Source organism: Panthera onca, chromosome F2, assembly GCF_046562875.1.
Source record: "Panthera onca isolate mPanOnc1 chromosome F2, mPanOnc1 haplotype 2, whole genome shotgun sequence".
NCBI lineage: Eukaryota > Metazoa > Chordata > Mammalia > Carnivora > Felidae > Panthera > Panthera onca.
This window is the reverse complement of record NC_138356.1, coordinates 74,706,918-74,733,976: the sequence shown is the minus strand read 5'-3', so window position 1 is coordinate 74,733,976 and position 27,059 is coordinate 74,706,918. Positions and strand designations below refer to the sequence as shown.

Sequence of the window (27,059 nt, the reverse complement as noted above, 5' to 3'; positions counted from 1 at the left end):
CTAACGTCACCTGGCCTGAGTGTGGGAGGACCCAGCACTGTCCAGAGCCCTCCAAGCCCGTCTCTGGCTCCGATGGCAGGATTTCCAGGGAACAGAAGGCCCCGTGGCTGACTCGGCATTGGCCAGGCTGCGTGTCATGGGATGTGGAAGATCTTTTGAGATTTTCTGCTAATCGGCTTTATAAGCATGCAGTCTTGGGGCGCCTGGGTGGCTCAGTCGGTTGAGCGTCCGGCTTCGGCTCAGGTCACGATCTCACGGTTTGTGATTTCGAGTCCCGCGGCTCAGAGCCTGCAGCCTGCTTCGGATTCTGTGCCTCCCTCGCTCTCTGTCCCTTCCCTGCTCACACTCTGTCTCTCTCTCTTTCAATAATAAATAAACATTTAAAAAAATGTATAAGCATGCAGTCTTGTGAGTTTCTGGGGGGGGGGGGATCTCAACTTTATATGACAGGGTTGAAGGGTCAGGAAGCCAGACTTCTTTCCAGATAACAAGCCCTTGTGTGTTCGTTTGTTCGTTCATTCATTCATTCATTCATTCATTCAACAAACACATATGAAACATCTCCTAAATTCCAAGTACAAAGCCTCAGGGAACCCCCAGCCTTCTGAGGAGACAGGAATATAGAAAGGGTAACTGCATTATACAACAATGGTTGGAAACTTCAACCCATTGACCACATCTGGCCCGTGGCGATTTGTAAGGGGAATGAGTGGATTTCACATTTTTTTAAAAAAAAGTTGTAAAACACAACAACAAAAAGAAAGAGGAATACTCCACGGAGACCTTATAGCCCACAAAGCCTAGAATATTTACCACCTGATCTTTTATAGGAAGCGTTTGCTGTCTTCTGGGACAGAGTGACAGTACTGTTAATGACCGCTAACCGTTGGTGGCACACATGTCGGGGGCAGGCGTTCGTATCAGCACTATTCATGTTAACAAGTTCAAAACCTGTTCGTTCTTGGGGCGCCTGGGTGGCTCAGTCGGTTGAGCGTCCGACTTCGGCTCAGGTCACGATCTCGCGGTTCGTGGGTTCGAGCCCCGCATCGGGCTCTGTGCTGATGGCTCAGAGCCTGGAGCCTGTTTCGGATTCTGTGTCTCCCTCGCTCTCTGCCCCTCCCTTGCTCATGCCCTGTCTCTCTCTCTCTCTCTCTCTCTCTCAAAAATAAATAAACATAAAAAACTTTTACAGAACCCATTCATTCTTTGCTGGAGACATGTGTACGCATTTACCAAAGTCGGGAGAGCCATATGGGCTCTCTCACCTGTTACCAACTTCAACCACGAGTCCTTAGTCCTTATTCAAATTGCACTGATTATCTCCAAGGTTTTTTTTTTTTTCCTTTAATCAGATGGTTTCTCTGAATCAAGATCAACGCAAGGTCTACATGGGATTCTGCGTTTCGCCTTTTATGCCTCTTTTATTCATTTACACCTTACGTAAATCATTTAATCCTTGCAATAACCCTAAGAGGCGGGCTGCTTTTACAATCATCTTCCCCAATTTACAGAGGAGTGAACTGAACCACAAAAAGGTCGGATAATTTGCCCAAGGCCACTAGCAAATGGCAGAGTTGGGATCTGAACCCAAGGGCCAAGCTGCACAGGGCCTCAGCAGACTCTAAATAAGGGCTAGGAGAACATGATAAGAAGGCCAGGGGCAGGGGCATGGGAGCAAGGAGTGCTTCTTGGAGGAGGCGTTCTTTGCATTGTGTCCTCAAGGATGAGCGAGAATTGACCGGGAGGGCAGAGAGAACATCAAAGCTGAGGAAGAGCAGGAATAAGGCCATGCGGGTGGCAGCGATGTGGCACAGGAATGACCAGGGGTCAATACTGGGGTTTAGGGTTCAGAGCTATGGAGATGGTAGGCTGGGGCCACAGTCAGAGGACCTTAAGGGCCATGCCTGGGACATGTGCGTCCCCCGGGGGAAGGAGGGGTCTTTCCTGAGGCAGCCACCCCACGGTGTCAGGTGATGATCCAAACAACCCTGTGAGATCAGCCCTCACGGTCTCAATTTGACAGACGGGGAAACTGAGGCCCACAGAGGTTAAGAGACACGGCAAGAAAATTACGCACTCACTTCTGACTCTGGGTCTCACAATCCTCCACAGACCTCTAAGGGACCCTTCTCTTGCCCAATTTCCAGTTCATGTGATTCCCCCAAAAGAACTGAGAGCCTTCCATGCCCCAGGCCTGGAAGTGACGGTGGCCATGGGGTGAGCAGGGAGGGGGCCGGCCCTGGAGCCATAGCCAACACAGACAAGGGTGGAAGAAACTGCCATCTGTTGAGGTCAGACCTGTTCCAGGGAAGAGGGAGTTTCTGCCTGATGGGGCGGGGAGTGGCGTCTTCAGCTCCTAGGCCCATACCTGGAGGTGGGACGCCCTGGGTTCCAGCCCCGGCCTGAGACTCGTGGCCTTGGATGAGCACCTGCCTCCCCCCGCCGCCCTACACACACACAGGGCAGGTTGGGATGAGGCAACCCTCTAGAGCCTTCCAGTGCGCTTGGCTGGCTGAGCTGGGCCTCTGATAAGGTGGTTCCTCCCTCCAGCATCCGGAGCCTGACCTCAGCTCCCTTCCGTCCTCCTGCATTGGGTCCCCACTCAGGCTGGGAGGACAGACACGGGCGAGGGGCTGGCACACAAGGTCACCCCTGGGAGCAGGTCCCGCCGGCCCCGCACAGGGAATAAGGTGGGGGTTTTGAAGCTCGGATGGCATGGGGAATCGGTAAAACTCTGCCTCGGTTTCCTCCTCTGTAAAGCGGGGGCGATAACAGCTCCTACCACGGAGAGCTCTCCTGTGGACTAAACGAGGCGTGGGGGGCCCCGGCTCACGGTGAGGGTCCAACACGGGGTGATGCTTCCGGTTGTTTAAGAGCGGAAGTTTGCAAGGGTCAGGACACAGCTCCTTGGAGTACAGGGGCCAGAAGCAGCTCTTCTGGAAGTCAGCAGGTGTGCGTGTGTGTGCATATGTCTGTGTGTGTGTGCATGTGTGTATTCCCGTGTCTCTATGTGTGTGTATATGCCTCTGTGCATGTGTGTGCACATATATCTGTGTGTGTGTGTGCACTTAGGTGTGCCCGTGCCTTTGTGCGTGCGTGTGCCTGTGTGTGCACTCGTGTATGCCTGTCTCCATGTGTGTGTACGCCTATGTCTGTGTGCATGCGTGTGCACACGCACATGTAGGCTGCAGGATTACAGGGCAGCAGCAAGAAGGATGGGTAGGCGGCTGAGGCCCATCCATGTGGCAGCCACATGGCTGTTCAGGGACTCTCCACGGGGCCTTGTCCCCCCCTGCCAGTGCCAGAGCACCTGGATGTTCGCTGCCCCATTGGTGACCCCCCAACCTCGTCCTCTGCACGTGCTCGGTACCTACCCTGCCTTCTCTCTCCAGCCACGAGGGCTCTGTGGGCCGGGCTTTTTCAAGTCCATTTTACAGATGAAAGCCTGAGGCCCAGCTGGGAAGTGGCGGTTCTGTGCTCAGGAAGTAAGTCCACCCTTCAGCCCCCTTAGTGGTCAGGCCCAGGCCCTCTTGTCAGGTCCCTTCCTTGCTTCCCTAGCACAAAACCTCCACCAGAAAGTTCAGTTTCGTGCCTTCCCTGCCTCCCTGTCCCCTCTATACACAGCCTGCCCCGCCCTTCTGGTTTTCTTCATTCATTCATTCAACCAACAGGCATGCATTAGGCCCCTATAATGTGTACCCACGGTGACAGCCGAGCTGAGCGGGGAAAGTTGCAGGTCTAGAAGGGAGAAAGCCTGAGCAAGGCCGGGGGGTAGGGCACGGCACATGCCAAGGCCCGGGGGTCTGTCCTTGCGGGAGGAAGGAGCGTGAGGAAGGGTGGCTCGTATGTGGGGCCAGGCCCGCAGAGAGCTCCTGTTGAATGACGTGTTTCCTCCCACCTGGGCAAGAACACGGAAGAGGGGGAAAGGCATTTTAGGCAGAAGGAACAGCAGGGGCATGCGCACAGGAGTGAGGTCACACGAGTATTTGGGAACGTGGCCTTTGAAGCAGGGGAGGGGGTGAGCGAAGGCAGTCCCAGAGGATGACGCTGGAAAGCAGGCTTGGCGAGACTCAGAGGGGCAAGTAAAGTGGTATTTAGGCAGCACCAAGCTGCTCCAGGCTCTATGTTCCCCCCCCCCCCCCGCCCCGCCCAGCTCATTCCCTGGCACAGTGACATTCAGAGAGAGTAAGTCCCTGTGTCACAGGAAACAGAGGCTCAAAAAGGTTGAGTAAGGTGCTCAAGATGATCCCCTTTCCAAATGCAAGCTGCACGGTTTACTCCGGATCATTCTGATTGCATTCTCTTCCCTCCAAGCTGCGTGTGGGGACTTAGACCTCTAGGCCGCAAGAAACCCCTGGAGGTACCGTAGGGAGGGCCTTGCCCCCACTGACAGCTGGGAGGAGTGACGGATGGAGGCACTGGGAGGGGACATAAGGGCGGATGGTGGCCCCAGCTCTCTTAGAATATTCTTCTAGCCTTCACCCCCTTGCGCATTCCTGCCCTGGGCAGCCGCATGGCACGTGCCCTTTCTCTCACCTACGAGACACAACGCAGGATTCCCAGAGGGGCTGGGCTGGACCCCTCTCTTCCTCTGCTTAGGACCTGGGCTCTCAATTCCTTAACCGCCCCCTCCTACCCCCACCAAGGCTCAGCAGATCCACCGTTGATGTCCCAGGCCTGGAGGACTTGCCTCCAGGCTGGGGTCCTTGGGGTGGGTGGGCTCAGATTGTGTCGCATCCCCTGGGATATTCATTATTCACGTTTTGAGAGGCCTGGTTCCTCCTCCTCTGCTTCTGTCTCCCTCCCCCCACCCCCTGCCTCTCTCAGAGAGGAGGAGCAGGAGGGCAGATTAACAGAATGTCAAGCCTGGAGGAGGGACAGGTATGATTTTTGAAATCAGCTGTGCGTAAGAATCACCAAGGTGCCATTTAATGTGCACGATACCTGGGGGCCTCTTCCCAGGAATTCAGGCTCAGAGCCCTGGAACTGGTGTTTTTCTCCTGCAGCCTTCTGAGCTTCCCCTCAGATTCCTCACTGCAATCCCGTCTGCTGGGGTAAAAATTTGTCTCCAACACGCGAGCCATACTTGACCGTGGGGACAAAGGTCACAGCTTCTCACCGCATCTCTGGAAATGGGAAGGAGCTGGGTGCCCAGCAAAGCCGTCAGCATCCATGTAACAGTAAGTGGATGGGCTATGACAACCATGGTCGGTAGCAGGGGACTCGGGGTCGTAAGGCCTAAGTCTCGGCTACAAGCATCGTCATTCCCCGGCGCCTCGACCATCATCACCATCGTCATTAGCATTTCTCTCTCCTCCGTGATAATCCAAATGTGTTCATTGACTCCCTTGAAATGTCCTGGGAAGCTCGCCAGGATGTGAAAACCTTGGGAGCTTCAAGGAGATCAGCTCAGCGCTGAGCCCAGCGCAACCCACCAGGAAGCCTGCCCCTCCTTGCCCACCCGGGGCCCGGCCTACAGTCTTTATCAAGCCCTGCTCATTTGCTCAGACCTGGCACTTCTCTGCAGCCAGCGCCGCAGCTCAAGCTGGGAAAGGGAATCGTTTCCCCACTTCCCCTTGGGGGTGCTGCGGCTTTCTGTACTTCGTCTCTATTTCACTCTTTAATCATCTCGATAACCCGTGGAAGCAAGTACGAATATGGTGTCTTTTCACAGATGAAGAGATGGGCTCAGTGGAAAAGCCGGGGGGCGGGGGCAGAGCCCTCGACATCTTTCCCTTTCCACCTATGAAAATCCATCTACGTGCCCTTGTGTCTTGCCCGGCCGACACCGTCTCGTGAAACACGATGTGTGCCAGCTACGGAATTCTACATTTTCTAGGAGCCACGCTGGAAACTAACAAGAAATCAGTGAGCGTTAGCTTAGTATTTCTTTAACCCCATATATGAAAAATATTCTCATTTCACCGTGGGGGTCAGTAGAAAAATTACAGGGAGAACTGTACGTCCCGTGCTCACACCGGATCTTTGAAAGCTGCTGTGTGTTTCACACCCTCAGCTGGGACGAGCCCCGTTTCAGGTGCTCGGTGGCCGCATGTGGCCGGTGGCCACGTTGGACTGTGCCGGGATGCTGCTGGCTGCTTCACAGACGTGGCCTGCTGTGTGCAGAGTGCTTAGGACACTACTTGCAGGACCCAGCAAGCGCCTGATGGGTGTTTGCCTTCATTACGATCAGCGCTGCCAAGGCGTGGGGAGCCCCGGTGGCGTCGACTGAACGTACAACGTGCTGAAGTCTCGCTCTTGGGCATCTGTGGCAGCATATGCTCCCGGCTCCAAACCTCCTTCCTCCCTTTGCTCTCCTGGCTGTGCTCGGCAAGCCTCCCACCCCCTCTCAGGGGCTAAGCCCAGCCTGGGCCATTGCTGTCTCGATTTCCTCGCTCCCATCTGGAAACCACAACGCGCGCAGCAGCCCCTCCCTGCGGCCCAGAGAGATGGCCGAGGTTTCCGGGCGGAATCCCAGGCGCACAATCCCCGTCAGGGGCTGAAGGCAGCCTCCCGGCCTGTGGCGGCTTTGCTGGCGTGGGGGCGGGAGCCTCTTCTAAAAGCTGGGGGAGGTGAGTCGGCACACAGGCCCCCGGAGGCAGTGCCCAGGCCGCGGTCGGGGTCTGGGGCTCCTGGGAGCACTGCTCCCACGCCGGTCCCGGAAGGCCAGGCTTCGCCGAGCGCCCTCGCCGGGTGGAAAATGCCCGTCCGTGTCACGCTCGGGCCCCCGACGTCCCGGGCAAGCGGCAAGCGGGAGGGGCCGCAGCCGGGAGCGTCTAAGTCGCAGGCAGCGGCTCTGAGCAGGGGCCTGGGGTGGGGTTGGAAGCGCTGGCTCGGAGCCCAAGCTACGGACGGGAGGCGTAAAGAAGGCCTGTCGTTTCTGTTCTCACACTTTGCAACGGGGCATATGCCACGTCCCGGGCCACCCTGCTCGGCGGCGCGTCCTGGAAGCGAAGGACGGACTTGCGTTTCACGCGCAGCGAGTCCCCGCCGTTAGGCACGCGCGCGCGCGCGCACACACCGCGGCGATTTACACCCTCGAACGAGCCACGAGGTCTAACGCACGTGCACACACACACCTGTGCACGCGCCACGTACATTTATACGGGGGAGGGGATGCGGGTCTCGCCTGTACACAGGGTACCACGGACCTCAGGCGGGCCCAGGGATTTATCGGCACAGGATTTGTCCACCTAGTCGCAGGCTTCGGAGAGGCCCCCCTGGAGCAGTCCCGCGGTCCCTCCCCAGCAGCAGGGAGGGCCCAGGTCGTTAGCCCCGGGCTTCAAGAGCAGACGGCGAGGCCCAGAGTGGCCAAGGAAGCTGCTCTACCCGCCGGCGGTAGAGCTTGCCCCCGACCCCTCTCTGCCACCTCTCGTCCCCACACGTGGGTGGCTGTCATCTGTCTCGCTCGCCCTGTAAGCGCCCTAGGGGCAGAAACCGCGAGCTCCTCGTTCTTACACGAGGACACGGCCGAGGGAGGCAGCAGGCTGTGTCGCAAAGAGCGGGACGGAGGCTCCAAATCGGTCACTGCTGGTCACCGGCTGTGCGACCTCGGGCAAATGGCCCAATCTCTCTGACCTTCGGTTTCTGCATCCGCAAAGAGGGATGATCACACCAGCTTCACGGTATTGCCATGAGACTTGTAGGAGGTGCTCAGTAAATGCGGGCGCACGTCTGTCGGATGAACCGAGGAGGGTCTTACGCGTACACACAAAGAGCACCTGGCAGGGGCGTGACAGTACCCACTAATTGTGGCCCCTCTCTCTTAGCACAAGGGGCTGATCTCTGTCCACGTAGAAGGAAGAAAAGAACAAAGAGATGGAAAAGCCAGGCGCATCTGTAACATGGCTTTATCGGATATCCCGTTCCCGGGAGACTTGGCCGAGCTCCCGAGCTCCCTGCCCCGGCTTCCTCCCTCCGTCTCCTCCTGGTGGACATCTTCCTCCTTCAGTCACAGAACCTTTGGATAATCCTTCCCTATCTGACAGGGCGAGTCTTCCCTCAGAACTCCGCTTCCTCGAAGTTTTCTAGGCAATTGTCACAAACCCTTTCTTCCGTATGAGCATCCATAGTCATTTTTTCCATTGCAGTCCCACCGGGCCCCTGGAAGGACTCACAGTCCCATTATCTGTCAGTTTTACGAGGATGGTCGTGTATGGGGTTTGGCTGGAAGGCAAAGACCTGACTGCCATCTGTCTCAGAGCCCTCACCGGGTTAGGATGCCGGGAGAGCTCTCCCGCGGGGCCTCGCGTGGGAGCTCCTGAATCTGGACACCAGTGTGGGCCGGGTAGGGTTGGGTGCCCAGAGAAGGTCCCCAGGCGGGGGCTGCGTGCAGGAGAGGTGCCCACCTCCTCCCGTCCCGTTGCCCGGGTCTGTCTGGGCTCTTGGCCGCTGTGCTGCGTGTGCCCTTGGCTGAGCCCGTGGAAACGGACGGGCTCTCCCTTCCCCAGCACCACCCGTTCTGGGAGGTACCGGGCTCCAGTGTGTGTGGACCTGCGCACGGCCCCTTTCCTCCTTCTCACCCAGACACGTGCTGCCCTGCACCTCGCACCTCTTCTCCATCCAGCCCTTGTCCTCCCAGCCACAGCAACCCCGAAGGAAGGCCGATCTGGCCCCTTGTGGTTCCCCCAGCCTATAGGGAATGCTCGGTTTCCCTCCTGAGCTAGGAAAGCTCTGGAAGAAAGAGCAGGCTTTGCAAGGGACGATCTGAAAATCTGAGCCCTGGCCACTTACTAGTTGGGAGACCCTGGGAAAGTCCCTCACTTGCTCTAAGCCTCCATTTCTTTGTTCTATTTATTTAAAAAAATGTTTAAAGTTTATTTTTTATTTTATTTTACTTTCTTTGAGAGGGAGAGGGAGAGAGAGAACAAGCGGGGGAGGGGCAGAGAGAGAGAGAGAGGGAGACACAGAATTGGAAGCAGGGCCCAGGCTCTGAGCTGTCAGCCCAGAACCCGACGCGGGGCTCGAACCCGCAAACCGTGAGATCGGGACCTGAGCCGAAGTCGGACGCTCAACCAATGAGCCACCACCCAGGCACCCCTCTTTCTTTAAGAAAATGAAGTTAGTATCTGGGTTTTGTAGCAAGGCTTGGCACCCACTATGGGGGGGGGGGCACCATGAAGGTTCAAAGGATTTCACAACAAATCACACAGATACACTCCCTGCCCTCCTCAGCCATACGGCGCTTGGGGGACCATTGGTCACCCAGCTCCAGAGGCACCGGGGCAGTGGCCGGCCGCCAGCTCTCAGCCTCAGATCTGGGTGAATCGGAACCAGCGTCTTTGAACTGGTGGGCGACTAGCTTTACCCCCGAGCCTCAGCTCCCTCATCCACAGATGGGGATGTTGGTCGCAAAAGAAGGTGTCCCTGTGAGCAGGTAATGAAGCCTTTCTTGCCGCCTTCCCTCTGTCTCTCGGCTTTACTGCTGGCAGCAAGCTCCGGCCCGGGCTGTGGGATCTTCGATTCGGAAGCTCTTTCCAGAAGCCCACCTCCTGCCCGCCCGGGACCTGCCTGTACACCTTAAAGCCAGCAGGCTGGCTGTGTTCTGCCACGTGTCTTACTCCCCTGGCTTCTTGAAGGTGCAGACCCCTCCTCCCTTCCCTTTGGGTTGCCCTGGGGTGGAGAGAGGAGGGGAGAGAACCCTCAGGATCCCCCCCCCCCCCCCAGCAGCAGGCTTCATGCGCAGGGCCCCACCGTGCACGCTTCCTAAGCTATCGATGGCTGTGCCAGCCCAAGGCGCCAGCGGCTGGGGTTAGAAATCGCCCAAAGCAATGTTTGCTCAAGAGAGGTGCTTTTGTTGAAAGCTGGCATTTCCCTTTCCAAATTCTCTCGGTGTTTTCCGACTCCTTTCCTTGCAGTATCTCCAGCATTTGGAGACTCATGTTCCAAACCCGAGACTTCACGAATCGCCTGCCAACTTCCTCGCTTCGCGCCGCTCAGGGAAGAGTGACTGGCCCAAGGTCACACGGCCAGCCCTGGGCAGGGCTGGCACGGGAGTCCGGGCCCCCGACGCCCCGCTCCACCAAGTGCCCCTTTCCTGCTGCGTTTCAGGTGGGAAAGAAGGGCGTAGATCGCCTGTTTGCTTTGTCCCGCCCCCCCGGGGGCTGCCTCTTCCCCGCTTCCCCGACCCCAAGCGTGAGGGGATCAGCTGACCCCGTGCAGCCCCAGCTCTCCCCCTGGCCTCTATGTGGGCACCTCCTTGGCCCCACACTTCCAGCCCCTCTTGATCTGGCCCGCCATGCCGCAGAACCGGCTGGAGAAGGGATCTGGGTCCCCTGTCTGAGCCCCTCCAAGCAGGACTCACCGTGGCCAAGGCGCTGCCCGCGGCTGCTGCTGTCACTGCCACCAGCGTCCAGGGCAGGAACCACCTCATGCCTGGGAGTCAGGGGCAAAGGCATCTACCGAGCAGCCCAGAGGATCCGGCCGCCTCTCGGGGGAGCTGGGCCGAGAGACTGGCCTGGCCCATCAGGAGTACGAGATATGTCTCTTCCCACAGGCCTGGGGCGGGGGGGGGGGTATTAAAGCAAGATCTGACGTCAGAGTTAAGGACAAACCCTGCATTTTCCTCTGAAGAAACTTTTCCTGCCTCTCTCTCTCTCTCTCTCTCTTTTTTTCCTTTCTTCCCTCTGTCCCCACCTCCAGCCCAAGCTTGGCCAGCCTCTCCAGCTCTGACAGCTCTTAAAGGGAAAGTTACAGGGCTATGATTTCACACTGGGGCAGTAAATTCTCACGGAAGGAGCCGGGGCCATCCTGCCAAGGTATTTCACGAAGGTGGGGAGGGGGGGGGATCGCAGGGCGGGGTGGGGGGGATGCCAGGAGGAGGCAGAGATACAGTTACCCTGGCGGGTGGGCTGGGGGGACCTCTGAACGTGCTCCCAGCGGGGGAAGCGATCTCCCTCCCATTTCTTCAGGCTGTTCCTGCCTCTGGTTTTCATTTGCCATCATTCACTCTTCTCTCCCTGGCTGCGGATGGCTTTGAGTGCAGCCATCTAGAAATGATAGGAATTTACAAATGAACTCAGCCCTGGGGCTCAGGCTATCGCCCTCCCTCCACGACAAACGAAAACCACGGTTTCGCCAACTTACGGGAGTTCCCTTTGCCTCTCATCAGCCAGAAGCCTTCTGGTGCCGGCACCGTCTCCCCGTGTCTGGGCCCTTGTTCTATCCCTGGTGGGTTTGGGTGGCCAGCCTCCCCCCTGCTGGATATTGCCACTCACGGCAGGGGTCTCCCCCGGGGCCCCGTCTACCCCCGTGGAGCTCCCTCATGCCCTGTGTGGATGTAAGCAACAGCCTCCCTTCTGGCCCCCCAAACGTCCTCTACCATTCCCCAAGGTCATCAGAGCGAACGTTGGAAAACCCAACCAAGATCCCTCCTGGCTGGAGCTTCCCCGAGCCTGCCCGTCGACTCACGTGGAATCCCCAGTCCCGGCGGGCTGTCCGAGCCCTCCCTGCACACTCCTCTTTCCACTCTGCCTGTACTACCCTCAACCACGCTGGCTTCCTTGGGCTTCCCCTCACGCCCCAACGAGGTCCCATCTCTGGGCTCCAAGGGGACTCCCTGCCCTGTGTTTTCCCTCAGCAGTTACTTCCTCTCTTTTTCTTTTCCTGCAGCCTACGAAGGGAATACGGGAGCACGCATGGCTGCTCGGCAGTGGTGTAGGTTTGCGCGAGGGAGTTCGTGACCCCAACGGTGACTCTGACGGTCTCTCCATTTGTCGGCCTCGGACTGGGCCTCTCACCCGATTCTGGCCAGTGAGACATAGAGAGAAATCTGCTGGGGGCTCCTAGAAGGGATGGCATCCCTTGGGAGGAGGAAAAAAAACAATTGTCTACTCCTTTTCTTCTTAACTTGTGTGCAAAGTTGATGGCTGGAGCTGCAGCAGTCATATCGAGTACGTGAGGCACAAGCTTGAGGATGAAAAGCCAACGTGCCGAGGCTGGCGGAGCAGAAAAGAGAAGAGCTTGGGTCTTTGGGATTTTGTAGTGTTACTGAACCAAACCTGGAACAGCTACCTCCAGACTTCCTGTTACAGGGGCCGATTCAGTGATTTACGCTCGAGTGTAGTTAGCTATTTTATTCCTTAGTGTCAAGTACATCCTAATTGCTCTATGGGGCTTTCCAAAAGTCATGCACGTAAAGTGGCCAAGTGGGGGGTATAATACGTAGAGACTGCCCAGTAAATGCCAGGCTTTGTTTCCCTTCTCATGAACTTACTTGTTCCTCTTAAAAATAAGCCCCATGAGGCACCTGGGTGGCTCAGTCGGTTAAGCTTCTGACTTCGGCTCAGGTCACGATCTCGCGGTCCGTGAGTTCGAGCCCCGCGTCGGGCTCTGGGCTGACAGCTCGGAGTCTGGAGCCTGCTTCGGATTCTGTGTCTCCCTCTCTCTCGGCCCCTCCCCCCCACTCTGTCTCTCTGTCTCTCTCAAAATAAATAAGTAAACTTAAAAAATGTAAGTCCCATAAAGTAAGCACTGTCAGCAGGTGTCTTTAAAGAAATCACCAAAGGTGTTGGGTACTAATCTGGGTTCAGCGAACCCCCGATGGACACCGTTGGCCCTGTGCCATGAGATCTCTCATGACCATAAGGGAGACGGAGTGGAAACTCAGAGATGCTAGGTGATTTCAGGGCACGCACCAAGCCAGGGTCAGGCCTGGGGCTGGGACCATAGTCTCTGAACCGTGACAAGGCAGAGTCCGGACGGGGCACTTCCAAGGGAGCAAGCTTGACCTGCCAGCTCCTGTCGGTGTTCTCTGATGGGAGCCACGCGGAACCCCGAGACCGCGACAAGCAGTTGGAACTGACGACCCCGAGGCACGACACCGTGCTGGTCCCTTGCGCCTGCTGGCGAAGCCCCCAGTGGCCCGGCCGGCCCCGCTGCAAGTGGCCGTTCTTCAGCCCCAGTGACACCTGGAGAGCGGTGACACGGTGACTCGGGCCGAGTGGCGGGTTAGGAAGCAAGACCCCTGAGGTACCCCCACGGTTCTGCCACTTCCCGGGGGGGCCTTGGGCAACCGGCCACATCTCTGTACCTCGGTTTCCCTTGTTTAAAGAAATAGGATTGAGTTAGCGCCTAACCTACAGGGTCATCAGGGGCCCTGAAGGAGGCGGTGAGGTGTGGCCACCCGTGGTCTGAGGAGTCAGAATGGGCCGCGGCCGAGGCCGGTATGATCGGGTCGTCCTACGTCCATCCTGTTCCAGGGGTTCAGCATCTCGAACGATCTCACGGGGCAGCCTGGGTATGTGCCTGGGTTCACCCTCGGCGAATGGGGGCCAGGCACTTCCCACACACGAGCCGGACAAACTCTAAACGACTGGCCGGTGGTGACGGGGACGCCAGCTGCCGCTTGTGACGCATCCGTCACGTCCCAGCGACACTTGCTACCTCGCCGAATCCCCATCTCGGTTCATCCTCGCAGCTGACATCTCACTGTCATTGTCCCCTTTTGCAGATGAGGAAACTGAGGCCTGGCCGCGGCCACTCAGCTAGTTTAGCAGGGGAAAACTGGGATCGGAACTCAGACCCGTGTGGCTTCGAAACAAGTTCTTTTTTCAAGTAGACCAAGTTGCCTCACGTGTTGAACGAGGAGATGAGTCAACACAGAAATGAATGAGCACGGTAGATGGACAGGCGGATGGACAGACGGATGCATGCGTGGGGAGATGAAACCCCTGTCTGAAACATTCCGGCTCCCAGGCTTTCCCGGGCTGGGCTCCACGTGTCTGTTTTCCACACCCCGTCTCCTTCCCCAACCACTCTGCCAACACAGGCCCTGGTTGGTCTCACAGACTGTGAGGTCCGAGGGCCACAGCAGACCCATATCTTCCTCTGTGCTGTGTCCCCAGCAGCCGCACAGACTCCGGCACAGCACGTGCCTGAGGCCTACTGTGGGTGAGAGGTCACATGAGCACATGAGCAGATGGAGAGGTGGTGAGGGATGTATGGGTTTGATGAAGGAAGGAAGGAAGGAAGGAAGGAGGAGGAAGGAGGGAGGGAAGAGGGAGGGAGGAAAGGAAGGAAGGAAGGAAGGAAGGAAGGAAGGGGGAAGGAAGAAGGAAGGGAGGGAGGGAGGAAGGAAAGGGAGGGAGGGAGGAAGGAAGGAAAGGGAGGGAGGGAGGAAGGAAGGAAGGAAGAAAGGAAGGAAGGAAGGAAGGGAGGGAGGAAGGGGGAAGGAAGAAGGAAGGGAGGGAGGGACAGAAGGAGGAAGGAAGGAAGGAAGGAAGGAAGGAAGGAAGGAAAGAAGGAAGGAAGGAAGGAAGGAGGAGGGGGAGAGGAAAGGGAGGGAGGGAGGAAGGAAGGAAGAAAGAAGGAAGGAAGGGAGGGGGAGGGAGGGAGGAAGGAAGAGGGAGGGAAGGAGGAAGGAAGGAAAGAAGGAAGGAAGGAAGGAAGGAAGAAGGAAGGAAGGGAGGGGGAGGGAGGGAGGGAGGGAGGAAGGATGAGAGGAAGGAAGGAAGGAAGGGAGGAAGGGAGGAAGGGGAAGGAAGAAGGAAGGGAGGAAGGAAGGAAGGAAGGAAGGAAGAGGGAGGGAGGGAGGGAGGAAGAAAAGAAGAAGGAGGGAGGGAAAGGAGGGAAGAAGGAAGGAAGGAAGGAGGAGGGAGGGAGGGAAGAAAGAAGGAAAGAAAGAAGGAAGGAAGTAGGAATGGAGGGAGGAAAGGGAGGGAGGGAGAGAGGGAGGAAGGAAGGAGGGAGGGAAGGGAGGAGGGAAGAGGGAGGGAAGGGAGGAGGGAAGAGGGAGGGAGGGAGGGAAGAAGGGAGGGAGGAAGGAAGGAAGGAAGGAAGAAAGGAAGGAAGGAAGGAAGGAAGTGGGGGAAGGAAGGGAGGGAAGGGAGGACACTTGGAGGAGGAGACAAAGGACCCATGTGTCTCTCTGGCCACCCCGTGCTCCCCAAAGAGCCGGAAGAGTGTGCGGTGCTTAGTAGATCTTCAGAAACTCTTTGCTGAGAGGCAGCCAGGGAGTAATTGAAAGGTGGGGGCCCGGCAGGGCAGTGTCCTGGCAGGTCCAGGTGACAGCAGGAGTGTGTGGGGTGGGGTGAAGGCGACATCCTGCCTTTTCGCAGGCATGAGGCCCGGGGACGTCACGCAGGGGTATTTCTTTCCATCCTCCTTGGTACTTAATTTGTACGGGTGCTGTGGAAGGTTCACGGCAAACTGCCAGGGCCACGCGGGGCCCCATCCGTACTTAGCATTGTCTCCTCTCTCCTGCTCACCCCTGCGCTCCACACCTCTCCCCCACCCCGCCCCCACCAGCCAGGGTCTGCACCCTTGAACTCGTGTTATCTGTGCGTATGCGTCTCCGTAGAATACGCCGTGAGGTTTTAATTCAATCGTCGCGCACGAAGCATTTTCCGTTCGCTGAGCTCTGCTCTGAGGGCCTAGCAGGGAGGGTAGGTGTGCTGATTTCGCGCCTCTTTACATTTGGAGAAACTGAGGCACGGAGCGCTAAAAGATCAGCAAACAATTAACAGAGCCCAGATTCGAGGCCGGCGCATGCGCTCTGCGTCTCGCGCGCTTGTGACTTTTTACTCGGGAAGGAGGGTGGGGACGCGGCCTCGGACGTCCTCCTTCCAGCGCCCGCGTTCCCACTCCCTTCCGTGGATGTCAGACCTCTCCGTTCCCTGTCTCCAGCGTGCTGTGCCTCGGTTTCCCCAGTGCGCGAGCTTCAGGCTCCACCTCATCCCGTCCCCCTCCTGAGGGCCCCTCCCGCGACCTGCAACTCGCCACCGAGTTTGTCTGGGATTCGGGCCTCACCATTACTTGTCGCCGCGGCCGATGCCACCCCCGTGTGGCGGACGCGCAGGCCAGGGCCGGATCCTGCCTCCTGCCGCCTGCCCATTCATCTGCTGTGTGGCTTCGGAGAAGTCACGTAACCTCTCTGTGGGCTGGTTTCTTTGCCTCTAAAGCTGGGACGAGAGGGGTACAGACGCCCTGAACCGTTCGTGGGCCAGAGTCAGTGCTGCGTCAGGGTGCGTCCGACAAGCTTAGCGCATGGTAAGCGCTCCGTAGAACCCTCAGCTGTGACACATACTATCATGTGGCCTCAGTGTGGGAAGCCCCGGGTCTGGACAAGGTCCCGCATCCAGACCTGACACAGAGGAGGTGCTGAAGAGGTCTGTGGCCGAGGACAGGAAAGGCGGATCGGGGCTGTGTTTAGCTCAAGCCTCCTTCCCAGAGGCCTCTGCTTCCACCTCTCCCGGGGTCCCTGCCTCCAGCTGGTTGCGTATTGTCTCTTAGCCTGAGCACGGCTTCCAGAAACTTTCTCCAGCAGACCTCCCAGAGCTGCAAATAAATTCCAAAGAGGGACTGGAGGAGGGGGTTCAAGAGCAGAGGCCACTTGGGAGCATTCCTGTGCCAAACAGTAAGGCCGCCTTGACCAGAACCAGATGCACAGAAGATTCCAGACGCTCTCAGGACCAGGCGCCCAGGAAGCCCCAGATCTGTTCCCAGCCTATTTGTCATTTGTTTGTCCCACGAATGCAGGCAGCGTGTGTCTGGGGGCTACTCAGACACACACAGCACACCCCCACCTGGGAAGCAGAGGCAACCTGGTTCGGAAGGCAGAGGAGGGGGAGGTGGGGGCGCCCTGCCTCCCCCCCTGCCCTCCATGCTTGCTCGGTGGCCCGGGTGGGGCTCTGCTCTCTTCCCGGGGCCCGAGCAAGAATGGAAGAACCCTTGAAGGATGACCCTGGACTCCAGGTCTGCTTAGATTCCAAGGGGTCGAGATAACGGTCCCTCATGCCCAGTGGAAACATCTAGGTCTGCTCCGGGAGGCTGGAGTCATGGGCAGCCCCTGATTGGCTCCCCTGCTCACTACTTGGTTCTAGAGCAGTGACTGACCTGGGCAGGAGACCACATCTGGTGTCAGCCTTGGAAACAGGTGGCGACCCCCAGGACCCCTCACTTCTCACCTGGGAAGGTAGAGGGGAAAGGCGAGGGTGCTGGGGTCAGGCCGGTCTTTGTTACGTACCAGGTGGCAGATCTTGGGAAAGCCACGTCACTTCTGAGCCTCAGTTTTCCTGTCTGTAAAATGGGGGTGCCGATCCCATCGACCTCCTAGGGCCGTGACCGGAGACCGAATCACTGTTTAGCATGTGGCAGATGCTGAATAAATGGCTGGGATGAATACGATTTTTGCTCTTTATCACAGAGCCCCCGCCTGGGTCCCCGCCTGGGTCACCCTGAGCCACCCCTGGGTCTCCTCCTCAGCAGGGCTGGGGTTGGGACCCTCACCCGGATCAGGATAGGAAGGTTCCCCGTGGTGATGCCCACCTCTGAAAATCACAACGATGACTCCGTCACCGTGGACTCACTTCGTCTGTTCTGCACACCTGTTCGTGCTCTTTCCGCGTTTGGTTTCTTTGGCTCTGCCTGTCTGTGAGATTCATCCTCGCGGCTTCTCCTGCCACTGTTGTCCCCGCGTGCAGGGCGGTGGGGGCGGGAGGGGGGCGTTGTACCTCTGCGATGCGGTTCTGGTACGTGGTCCGGCCTCAGAGCCTAACTGTGGGGCCTGGCCCTTCCCTCTGCCTTGGGGGACCCAGCTGGGACTCTGCCTCTGTGTCCAGCTTTCACCCCTGTTGCCCTGGACCTGGAATTCCCGGCTGGATGGGAGGCAGCAGGGACACCGTCCCAGAACCGACCACGCCTCTCCATCCCTGCGCCCCCTCTGAGCTGACCCCGTGCTTCGCGTGCAGTGGTGACTCCGTAGATGTGAGTTATGCGAATAAACCTCCCTCGCCTCTTAGAAGAAGACCGCGTCATCTACCTCATGGGACTTTAGTGGCTCTTAAAGGAAGCGTGCACCTCTCTGTGTTCCAGATTCCTGTGAAAGTTGGTGGCGTGGGTTAATTCTCTGCGCTGGCTGCTCGCCCAACCCTTCCCCATGTTTTTTTGTTTGTTTTTTAAGACTTAATTCTTTTAGTCTGAGGTTCAAAATAAAGTTGAAAGGCACAGAGATTTCCCTTATGCCCAGTGGCCATATATAGGCATATCTACCCTCATGATCAATGTCACCCACCAACATGGCACATTTTTTTTTTTTTTTTAACTAGGGATGAACCTACATTGACTCATCATGATCACCCAACGCCCCCAGGTACATGAGGATTCGTTCTTGGTGCTGTGCACTCTGTAGGTGTGGACAGACACACAATGGCATCCATTAAAATGTCATAGAGTATTCTCACTGCCCTAAAAATCCTCTGTGCTCCGTTCATCCATCTCCCCTCACGCCAACCCTTGGCCACCACTGACTTTTTTTTTTTACTCTCTCCATCGTTTCGCCTTTTTCAGGGTGTTCTAGAATTGGAATCGTGCAGTATCTAGCCTTTTCAGATTGACCTCTTGCGCTTGGTAACGTGTTCTGAAGTTTCCTCCGTGTCTCCTTATGCCTTGATAGCTCGTTCCCTTTTTAGTGCTGAATAATATTCCACTTCTTGTATATACTACGGTTTATTTATCCATCCACCTACGGAAGGCCATCATGGTTGCTTCCAACTTTGGCAGCTAGGAATAAGGCTGCAATAAATATCTTTGTGCAGGCTTTTGCGTGGCCATAGGTTTTCAACCCCTTTGGGTAAATACCAAGGGGTGCAGCTGTTGGATCGTATGGTAAGAGTATGTTTACTTATTTATTTATGTATTTTTAATGTTTATTTATTCTTGAGAGAGAGAGAGAGAGAGGTGGAGGAGCAGAGCCCGAGGTGGGTCTCGAACCCACGAACCTATGAGGTCACGATCTGAGCCGAAACCAAGAGTCAGATGCTCAACCGACGGACCAACCAGGTGCCCCAGTCCTCCCATGGTTTCATTCATGACCTCAGAACCACGGGATGAAGCAGGTGCTGACTTCATTTTACTGAAGCAGAAATTGAGGTCAAAGTCGGCTGGGACCCCAGAGTGCCAGGGCGCTCACCCACGTTTTTGCCGCTCTGAGGGAAGGGCACTCAAAGCTCCAAGGCTCTTGCGTGTTTGAGGAGGAAAGGAGAGCGTGGTCTGGAGCCCCGGGCGGGCTTGGCGGAAAGGCTGGGCGCACGCTGAGCTGTGGAGGCTGTGCTGGGAACGGGACGCGGTCTGCAGGAAGGGCGCAGGGTTCCAGGCCGGGGAGCAGCGAGAAACCCGGGTGTGGACGGGAGCCTCGTGTTACCCTCGTCCTTGGCACTGAGGCTTTTCGAAACGCCTGTGGAGGGAGCCTCAGAGGAGCAGGTTCAAAGCCAGCCTGGGCCAGGAGACACCCCAGCATCTGTGCCGGGGGGCGGGCGGGGGCTCAGCCAGGCCAGCGATGGGCCCGTCGGCCTTCGTTCTTGAGCTTCTGGGCATCTGGCCGGCCTCAGATGCAGCCCAGTGTGGTCTGGATGTGCTCAAAAGTAACGATGCGTGGAATTCACTTCCAAAACGTACAGATTCCCAGGACTGCAACCCAGAGGTTCTGAGTCAGCCAGCGGGTCTGGAAAACGCTGCAGATTTGCTTTTAAACAAACACTTCCTGGTAAGTCCGAGGGAGGGTTTCTGCAGAGCCTGCTTTGAGAAACAACACGGCCGAGTAAACAAGCGCGGGCGGTGGGCCCAAGCGGGCCTGAGCTGGCTTCAGCCCCTGCCAGCATTTCACCTTGGAAGAGCTGTTTGCATTCCCTGAGCCTCTTACTCCCCATCTGCAAAATGGGCCGAGGATGTGTCCCGTTGGCGGGGGCGAGAATGGAGCGCAGCGACGTGTTCCCGTGCTGGCTCTGCCTGAAACGTTACCAGAGCCTGGACAGCTGGCATCCACCGGTGCTTATGCTCTCCTACCTGGAGGTCAGAAATCGGAAATCTAGGTATCGGCCGCAGTCTCCCCGACGATTCTAGGGGAGAACGCTTCCTTGCCTCTTCTGGCTCCCGGTGGCCCCAGGTGTCCCGCGGCCTGTGGCTGCGTCACCTCCCTGTGTGCCTCGACGTTCACGTGGCCTCTCTTCTCTCCGTGCGTCTCTGCGAGGACACTTGTCATTGGATCCGGGGCTCACCCAAAGAATCCGGGAGGCTCTCATCTCAAGACCTTTCACTTACTTGCATCTCTGAAGGACTCCTTTCCCAAGCAAGGTCCCGGCCCAGGCTCTGGGGTCAGGACCTGGACCCGGCTTCTCGGCAGTCACCATTCAACACCCCCCAGTGACGTCTATGAACGCGGGGCATGACGCCGGGGACATCACGAGCATAACTAATTGCACAGGGCTCGCTATCATCAGTGCTTCCAAAACTTCCCTCCTGGTCCGTCTTGTTCCCCATCCACCCAGCCCCACCCCGCCCCTCGCCCTCACGGCCACGGGCAGCGTCTCCAGCAAGTGCCCTTGAACACGTGCATTCACTTGTAGGAAGGGAGCGTAGTGCGTGCATCTGACTTCGATTCACATCGGCGGCGCTGGCCGCGGGCCTCTTCCTCTGTCCCGTCCTTCCTTCCACTCGGGCAGCGAGTTCCCTCCCTGTTGCCCCGGGCACACCCGTCTGTCGTTTCTAACCGCCACCCAGACTCTATGGCGTGCGTCGCCAACATTTGGCCCCCCCACGTCCCCCAGGTGGACAGAAGCTGGCCCCCAGCCCCTCATCAGTGCGAGCGGATCCTGGGTGAACATCTTCCCACATTTCCCACGCGTGGCCCTCGGGGAAACGTCTCAGGGCTTACACCCAGGAGTGGGGCTGCGGGCCACAGCGCATATATTTGCTTTGCTTTCTTTCATTAAGCAGCATTAGGTTGCTCTGCAGACCGGCTGCCCCAGCCTACGCCGAGAGGGGTGTGGCCATTCGAGCTTCATCTTCGGTGGACTGTCCCCAGGAGGCAGGGAGAACGGGTGGATGTGCTTTACGGGGAGGGTGATGGCTCCCAGCCCTCAGTCCCGAGCATCCAGCTCAGATGGACAATCCCACCCACGGCAGACACCCACATTCCCCGTCCAGAGCTGGGGAGAACTGAGAATATAGCAAGACTTCACGTGTCTAGAATGTTGTTCTCCGTGCAGCCAGGATGTGTGACCCCACCGACCCCCACGATACACCCATCCAGATGTATCGCCAGATGCAATTTCCAGCAGCACTAGGAAATATAACCCACCACCTACAAAGTTTGGCTGGTTTATATCCATAGGCCCTTGAGTCCCGTGCGTTTAAATGATTCCTAAGGATGTTGGACCAGGGTGAAAGGAAGATGATGGCGGGTCAAGCCTCATTTATTGACAGGAGCTCACGATCCGGAGATTCTGGGTTTGGTGTTTCAGCTCAAACAGCTGGGAATGGTTCTAACGGTCAGTGTGTTAGAGCCACTGAAACCTGGACCCAAAGGTGGCCAATATGGAATGAAGTTGACCTACCAGAACTTTCTTGGCGTTCCATAATGGACTTTGGGAGATTGAATTGCTGTGATGGTTTTGATTTTCAGTGTTTATTTATTTTGAGAGAGAGAGAGAGCAGGGGAAGGGAAGAGAGAGAGAGAGACAGAGGATCAGAAGTGGGCTCTATGCTGCCAACAGAGAGCCCGATGCGGGGCGTGAACTCACGAACTGTGAGATCATTACCTGAGCTAAGGTCAGATGCTTAACCAACTGAGCCACCCAGACTCACCTGGAATTTTTTTTTTTTAATATAAATATACACGTCTGCTCACTTGGCCCAAGTTGTATCCCCAGGAGGTCCAGGAGACGCCCCCTTCTCCAAGCTTTTGGGGAGACTCTGATGTAGACATCTTCTGCAGGCCAGTGCTCACAACGGGGCTGCCCCAGCAAATGGGCTCCCTGAATTCAGTGGAGATGACGAAGTTCCAGAATGCTAACTGCCGAGACCAGGGTGTCATATCAGGCAGCAGGGTCATTGTCGAAACCTGACCGACTCAGCAGAGACTATTCTTGGACTCCCCCTGCCCTCTCGTTCCTCCCAAGTCTGCATGGCCCAGTTCAGGACTCGTGTGTGTGTGTGTGTGTGTGTGTGTGTGTGTGTGTAGGCTTTCATGCCTGAAATTTCATAAATAAAATCCCACGTGCGATCAATAGAACCCCTTATTTCCAGAACACTTATGGTGACTCTTTCTCCCTCGTTGGAGCATGCGTGATACAGAAACTTCCCGGAGAGCCTCAAAGGAGGAGTAGGAGTAAAAGCCTGGCTCCGTGGGGATTCTGGCCTGGCCCCAGCTGACGGAAGGGGAGGGTGTGTAATGGGACGAAGCTGGGCGGCAGTCAGGGGCAGTCCTGGGCACAAGGTAAAGGACACTGGTCTTTCACTCATATCCCAGATTCTGGGGGAATCTCCCATGGTCCGGGCACGTTTAAGTTCAAGGCTCACTCCGTTCTCACCACAACCCTGTGGCACCAGCTGAGGAAAGGGAGGCTCGGGGAGGTCGCACAGTGTCTTACACTGCCATGAAAAAGCACCACAACCCAGGAGGCTTAAAGACGTTTCTTTTCTCACGTTTCTGGAGCCAGAAGTCTGAGATCAGGTTGTGAGCAGGACTGGTTTGCTTGAGGTCAGTCTCCTGGGCTTTGCCGTGTCTTCGCGTGGTTTTCCCTCTGTGTGTATCTGTGACCTGATCTCCTCTTCTGGTAAGGACATGAGTCACATTGGATCAGGGCCCACCCTATGGACCTCATTTTACCTTAATCACCTCTTTAAAGAGCCCGTCTCCAAATGCAGCCACATTCTGAAGTCCCGGGAGTCAAGGACTTCAGCATATGAGTTTTGGGGAAGACACAGGTCAGCCCATAACATGTGAGTGGTAATCAACAGAGCTGGACTTGAACCCAAGACCTTCGGGGCGGTTCAGCCCTTTCTCCACCCCCAGAGGGGCCTGGTCTAAAGCACCCACAGTGTGGCCATCTGTCTGGCCTCACACCCTCATAAACCTGCCTGCTGTGCCCGTGTCCGAGTGGTGGCTGGGGTGAGCCCCAGCTCCCCGTGCGCATCTTGCCAAAACCCCTGAATCAGTCATCAGGGCAAATTCTCCAGGGATGGGCAAGTGGACGTGGTGGGAGGCAGGGCCCAGGCCATCGCGGCATGACTCAGCCCAGCAGCGTGTGGGCCAAGGTTATGGGAAGCCAGCCGCTACTGGGTTTGCAGTCCATCCACAGAGCGTGGAGAAGGACAGCTGAGCTGTGGCGGGGCTGGAGGAATCACTCCTCGGCACGACTCTCGGCTCGATTCAGCAGAGGGCCAGCCAGCAGGAATGTGACCTTCTTCCCTGCAGCTCTGAACACTTGGGAGGTTCTCAGAGTCAGACAGTGTCCCCCGCCTGGCGTCCTTTCCTGCCAAGACCGTCTGGAACGTCTGGAGATGGTCATGGGTTCTTGCCTCGGCAGAGTGATGCCGCGCTCTGGTGGGTTAGGTGGTCTCAAAGTTGTTCCCAGTTCTGTGTTCGGCTTCCAAGTCACAGACGAGACACAGACATCTCTGTGATGAAGCAGTACGAATGCCCCCTTTGCTCTGCACCAGCCCGGCTGTTCTCCCTGCTCTGCCGAATCCCGCAGTAGCATCTGGGTAAAGCGACCCACCCATGGACCAGGTCTGTGCTCACGGCGGTACCCGAGGGTGAGCAAGGAGACAAGCCGGGGTCCTGGCCACTGCAGGGCTGTGAGAGATCATAAAATGTCCATGTGCAGCTTCCCCGTCGGGCAGACTAGGGCAATCTATGCCACGGACAGGGAGAGCACCCCTGGGAAGGCCACGGACAGATTCTAAGGGGCACATTGAAGATGAAAAGGAGTCCGGTCACTAGGTAGAGGCGTAGCGGGGACTCAGACTTGGGGCCAAGGAAGGAACGCACACCTTGGCAATGCAATCCAGCATTTTTGAGCTCTCTGTATGTACTGGGTGCCATTTAAGGACTTTCACACATGTTCATTCATTAATCTTCACTGCAAAACAAAACACAGCTGTGCTTCCTTTAGCTCCATTTTACATGTGAGTAAACAGAGGTGCGGATAAATTAAATCCCACGCTCCAAATGTCTCAGCCAGTAGGGAGCAGAGACGGGATTGGAAGCGACAGAGTGTGGTTCTTCCTTAACACTGTTGCACTCTTGCTGGAAACAGCACTGACCGTGCTTCTCCCAGGGCCAGACACTGGAAGGAGCTGGGGCCATGGCGGTCAGCACATTCATGACCCCAAAGATAATATACAAGAAAATAGTTGAGCTCAGCGCTGTGCCACAGGATTGTAATGGAGGCACACCCAAGGGATTATGGGAATACGGAGGCGACGGGTCGCTCCGCCTCAGGGCGGCGTGAGATGTGGAGCCAGAGGTGGGTGGGAGCCTGCGGGGGGAGAAAGCTGAGATGGGAAAGGTAGATTTCCGAGAGGCGGACAAAGGGGCATGGCTTTCTAGACAGAAGAAAGCAGGTGAACCAGGGGTGGGAAAAACCACTGCATGTCTGTGGGGTTGTGAGTTCAGCCTGGCAGGTGCAGAAGCCTGCTGAGGATCCAGATCCCTCAAATCCTTATGATGCTTTGAAGGGCTGTGGGAACCACTTACACGGCGCTACAGGACAGAGGCGGTCAGATCTTCCTAGAATGTTTCCTATTGGGGCTACAGGAGCACGGCAGAGAGTGTCGGAGGCAGGGAGTCCCGTTAGGAGCCTGTTGGGCTATTGTGGCAAAGGCGGCTGGGCTCAGGTCACACGAGACAAATAGCAGAAGCAGAGCTTGATGCTAAATGAGAAGCGTGTCAAGACAGAGGTGACTTCGCCCTCCAGGTCAAGGGAGCTTCCAGGGCTGCCGAGCAGAGCTGATGTGATGTGGGATGAGTTAATGGACAACGGAAGGAGGGATGGGTGGGTTATATCAGTGGTAGGGAGAAAGGTGGGAAGGCCTTTGCCATACTCATGGACTGGCTTTAGAATCTGAGCACCCTAAGGACTCGGAGCACCCTAAGCACCCTAAGGACTGACTTTAGAATCTGAGCACACAGCCCATGCAGGCTCTACCTCTGGGAGAAAAGCAGGTGGGAGTAGAGGGGATGGGAAAGGTGAATGGCCCATTCAACTGTCCAGAAGCATGCTGGGCACTGGGCACAGCTGGGGATAAGCCTGCTGTGGTCCATGTCCCTGACCATCCGTGGACCAATGATGGAGGGCAGAGATTCTACACTGGAATCAAAGGCAGAGTTTCAGACCAGATGACGGCTCTTTAGCCACCATCCCTGCTGTTTTGAATGCTCTTAGGTCTTCCCAACTCAGATGTTCTCTTCCTTGTGGGTTTCCCTGAACCCTCAATCAGAGGTCTCTCTCTCTCTCTCTCTCTCTCTCTCTCTCTCTCTCTCTCTGTCTCCCTCTCTCATTCCTATAACATTTTTTTTCTATACAGTTCAAATGGCAGTTGTAGATTTTACACATAAAATATACATGTCCTACACGTAGTATAATTATTTGGATACACTTCGAACTCTCTCAACAATTTCTGGGAAGTTTGGGGGCAAAATGGGTCCCCATTTAGCTGTGGTCTCCTGTTAGCTGTGTTAATAGTGTTTGGCCTGTGTTCAGGTAAATGTTTATAGGAAGGAAAGGGGGAATGGAAAGTGAAAGAGAGAGAGCAAAGAGAAAAGGAGAAAAGGGAAAGAAAGCATTAAGAAAACAAGAAATAAGACAAAAAGATGACTGAATCGAGAAAATGAATACATGGGTGGGTGCGTGGGTGGACGGATAGATGAATGGATGGGTTGATGGATGGATGGAAGCATGGATGGAAGAATGGACGGAAAGATGGATAGGTGGATGGATAGATGGATAGATGGGTGGAAGAATGGATAGATAGGTAGGTGGATGGTTGGATGCATATATGGATGATGGATAGACATGAATGGATGGATTGTGGTTAAATGTATAATTAAATGAATTAATTTCATTCATTTAATTAATTAATTAATTTCTGAAATTAATCTGAAATATGGGACACCTGAAGATCAATCTGAGTTTTTGCAAACCATTGGGATGGCAGGGCCAGCCCTACAGCCTACGGTTTGATGGTCTCAGAGAATGGAGGTCCCTAGGCTGGTTGTTGGAGGAAAAGGCCCTAAAGACCTGACGCCTGGCTCTGAATTTAGGGCTGTTTCTACTTACACATCTGCGTGTGTCCAGATAGGAGGGTAGACTTCAAATATTCCTGCTTAGGCAGTCTTGAAGCAAGCTGGTAAATCACTTAGCACTGAGTTTCCCCTTCTGTTAAGTGGGGACACAGTGCTTGCACATGGGTGTGTGGCCTCCATGCAGTGGTGAGTTTGTGTTCTTAGCCCACCTTCGCCCTGTGACTGGTGCAGAGTTAGCATGTCTGCTCTTTGGGTCAAGGCGCAGGGTGCTGGCTTCTGTGGCACACTCAGGCACTAGGTCCTTGGGAGTCCCTGGGCTGGTCCTTCTCCTCTCTGGGCTTTAGTTTCCCCGTTCCATCAAATGAAGATTGGGCAGGCCATCTGAGGGAAACCTCCACCTCCGACTCCCTGAGTTACCCAGAGAAACTTGGCACCTTCCTTGGGATGAGGGGAACCGAGGACGGCCCCCTTGCCTGGCTTGGCTGGCAGCCCCTGGCTGGGATGGCACCCAGTTCATTTGCCTTGCAGACTACAGGGGCATCTTTGGCTCTGCGTGGGCTGACTTGCCCAGGGGGCGCCCGGTCCCCATTGTCCCCAGCCTACACGCCTTGCCTGGGTACAATGCTGCCTGTCTTCGCTCTTTGAGATCTGGGTTAGATAAACCATCTGTTTTCTTCTTTTTTCCTTCTTTTCTATGAGTCTCAGCAAATTCTGCCCCAGAGAAAGCTGCCAGATCAGTGGGAACCTGGTGTTTGTCAAAAGTGAGCTCAACGTGACCTTCCACAGGAAAAACAGCCCAGACTGGTTTCCAAAACAACTCACCCCAACCCCAGCTGCGGCAGGTTTCCGGGGTGCGGGGAGGGCACTGGGGCTCAGGGCGCCCTGGGCCTGGAGGGAGAAGACTCGGTGTGAAACCAGACTTCGCCGTTCACTTGTGGGGTATCTTTGAACAAGCTACCTAACCTTCCAGGGTCTTCCTCTGTGAGAATTACTAATAACTGACCAGAAGGGCTTTTATGAGAATTAGAATGGAACC

At 56.3% G+C, this 27,059-nt stretch overlaps 1 protein-coding gene across 1 annotated transcript in view; it reads right to left on the bottom strand.

Annotated features, from left to right (window-relative positions):
- CCN4 (cellular communication network factor 4) overlaps positions 1-10,413 on the bottom strand; it is a 34,260-nt gene extending 23,847 nt beyond the window's left edge. Inside the window, exon 1 of the mRNA XM_060611384.3 lies at positions 10,304-10,413. Coding sequence (XP_060467367.2) covers positions 10,304-10,372 — 69 coding nt within the window. The 5' untranslated portion in view covers positions 10,373-10,413. The remainder of the gene's footprint in view (positions 1-10,303) is intronic.
- Positions 10,414-27,059: the final 16,646 nt, after the last annotated feature.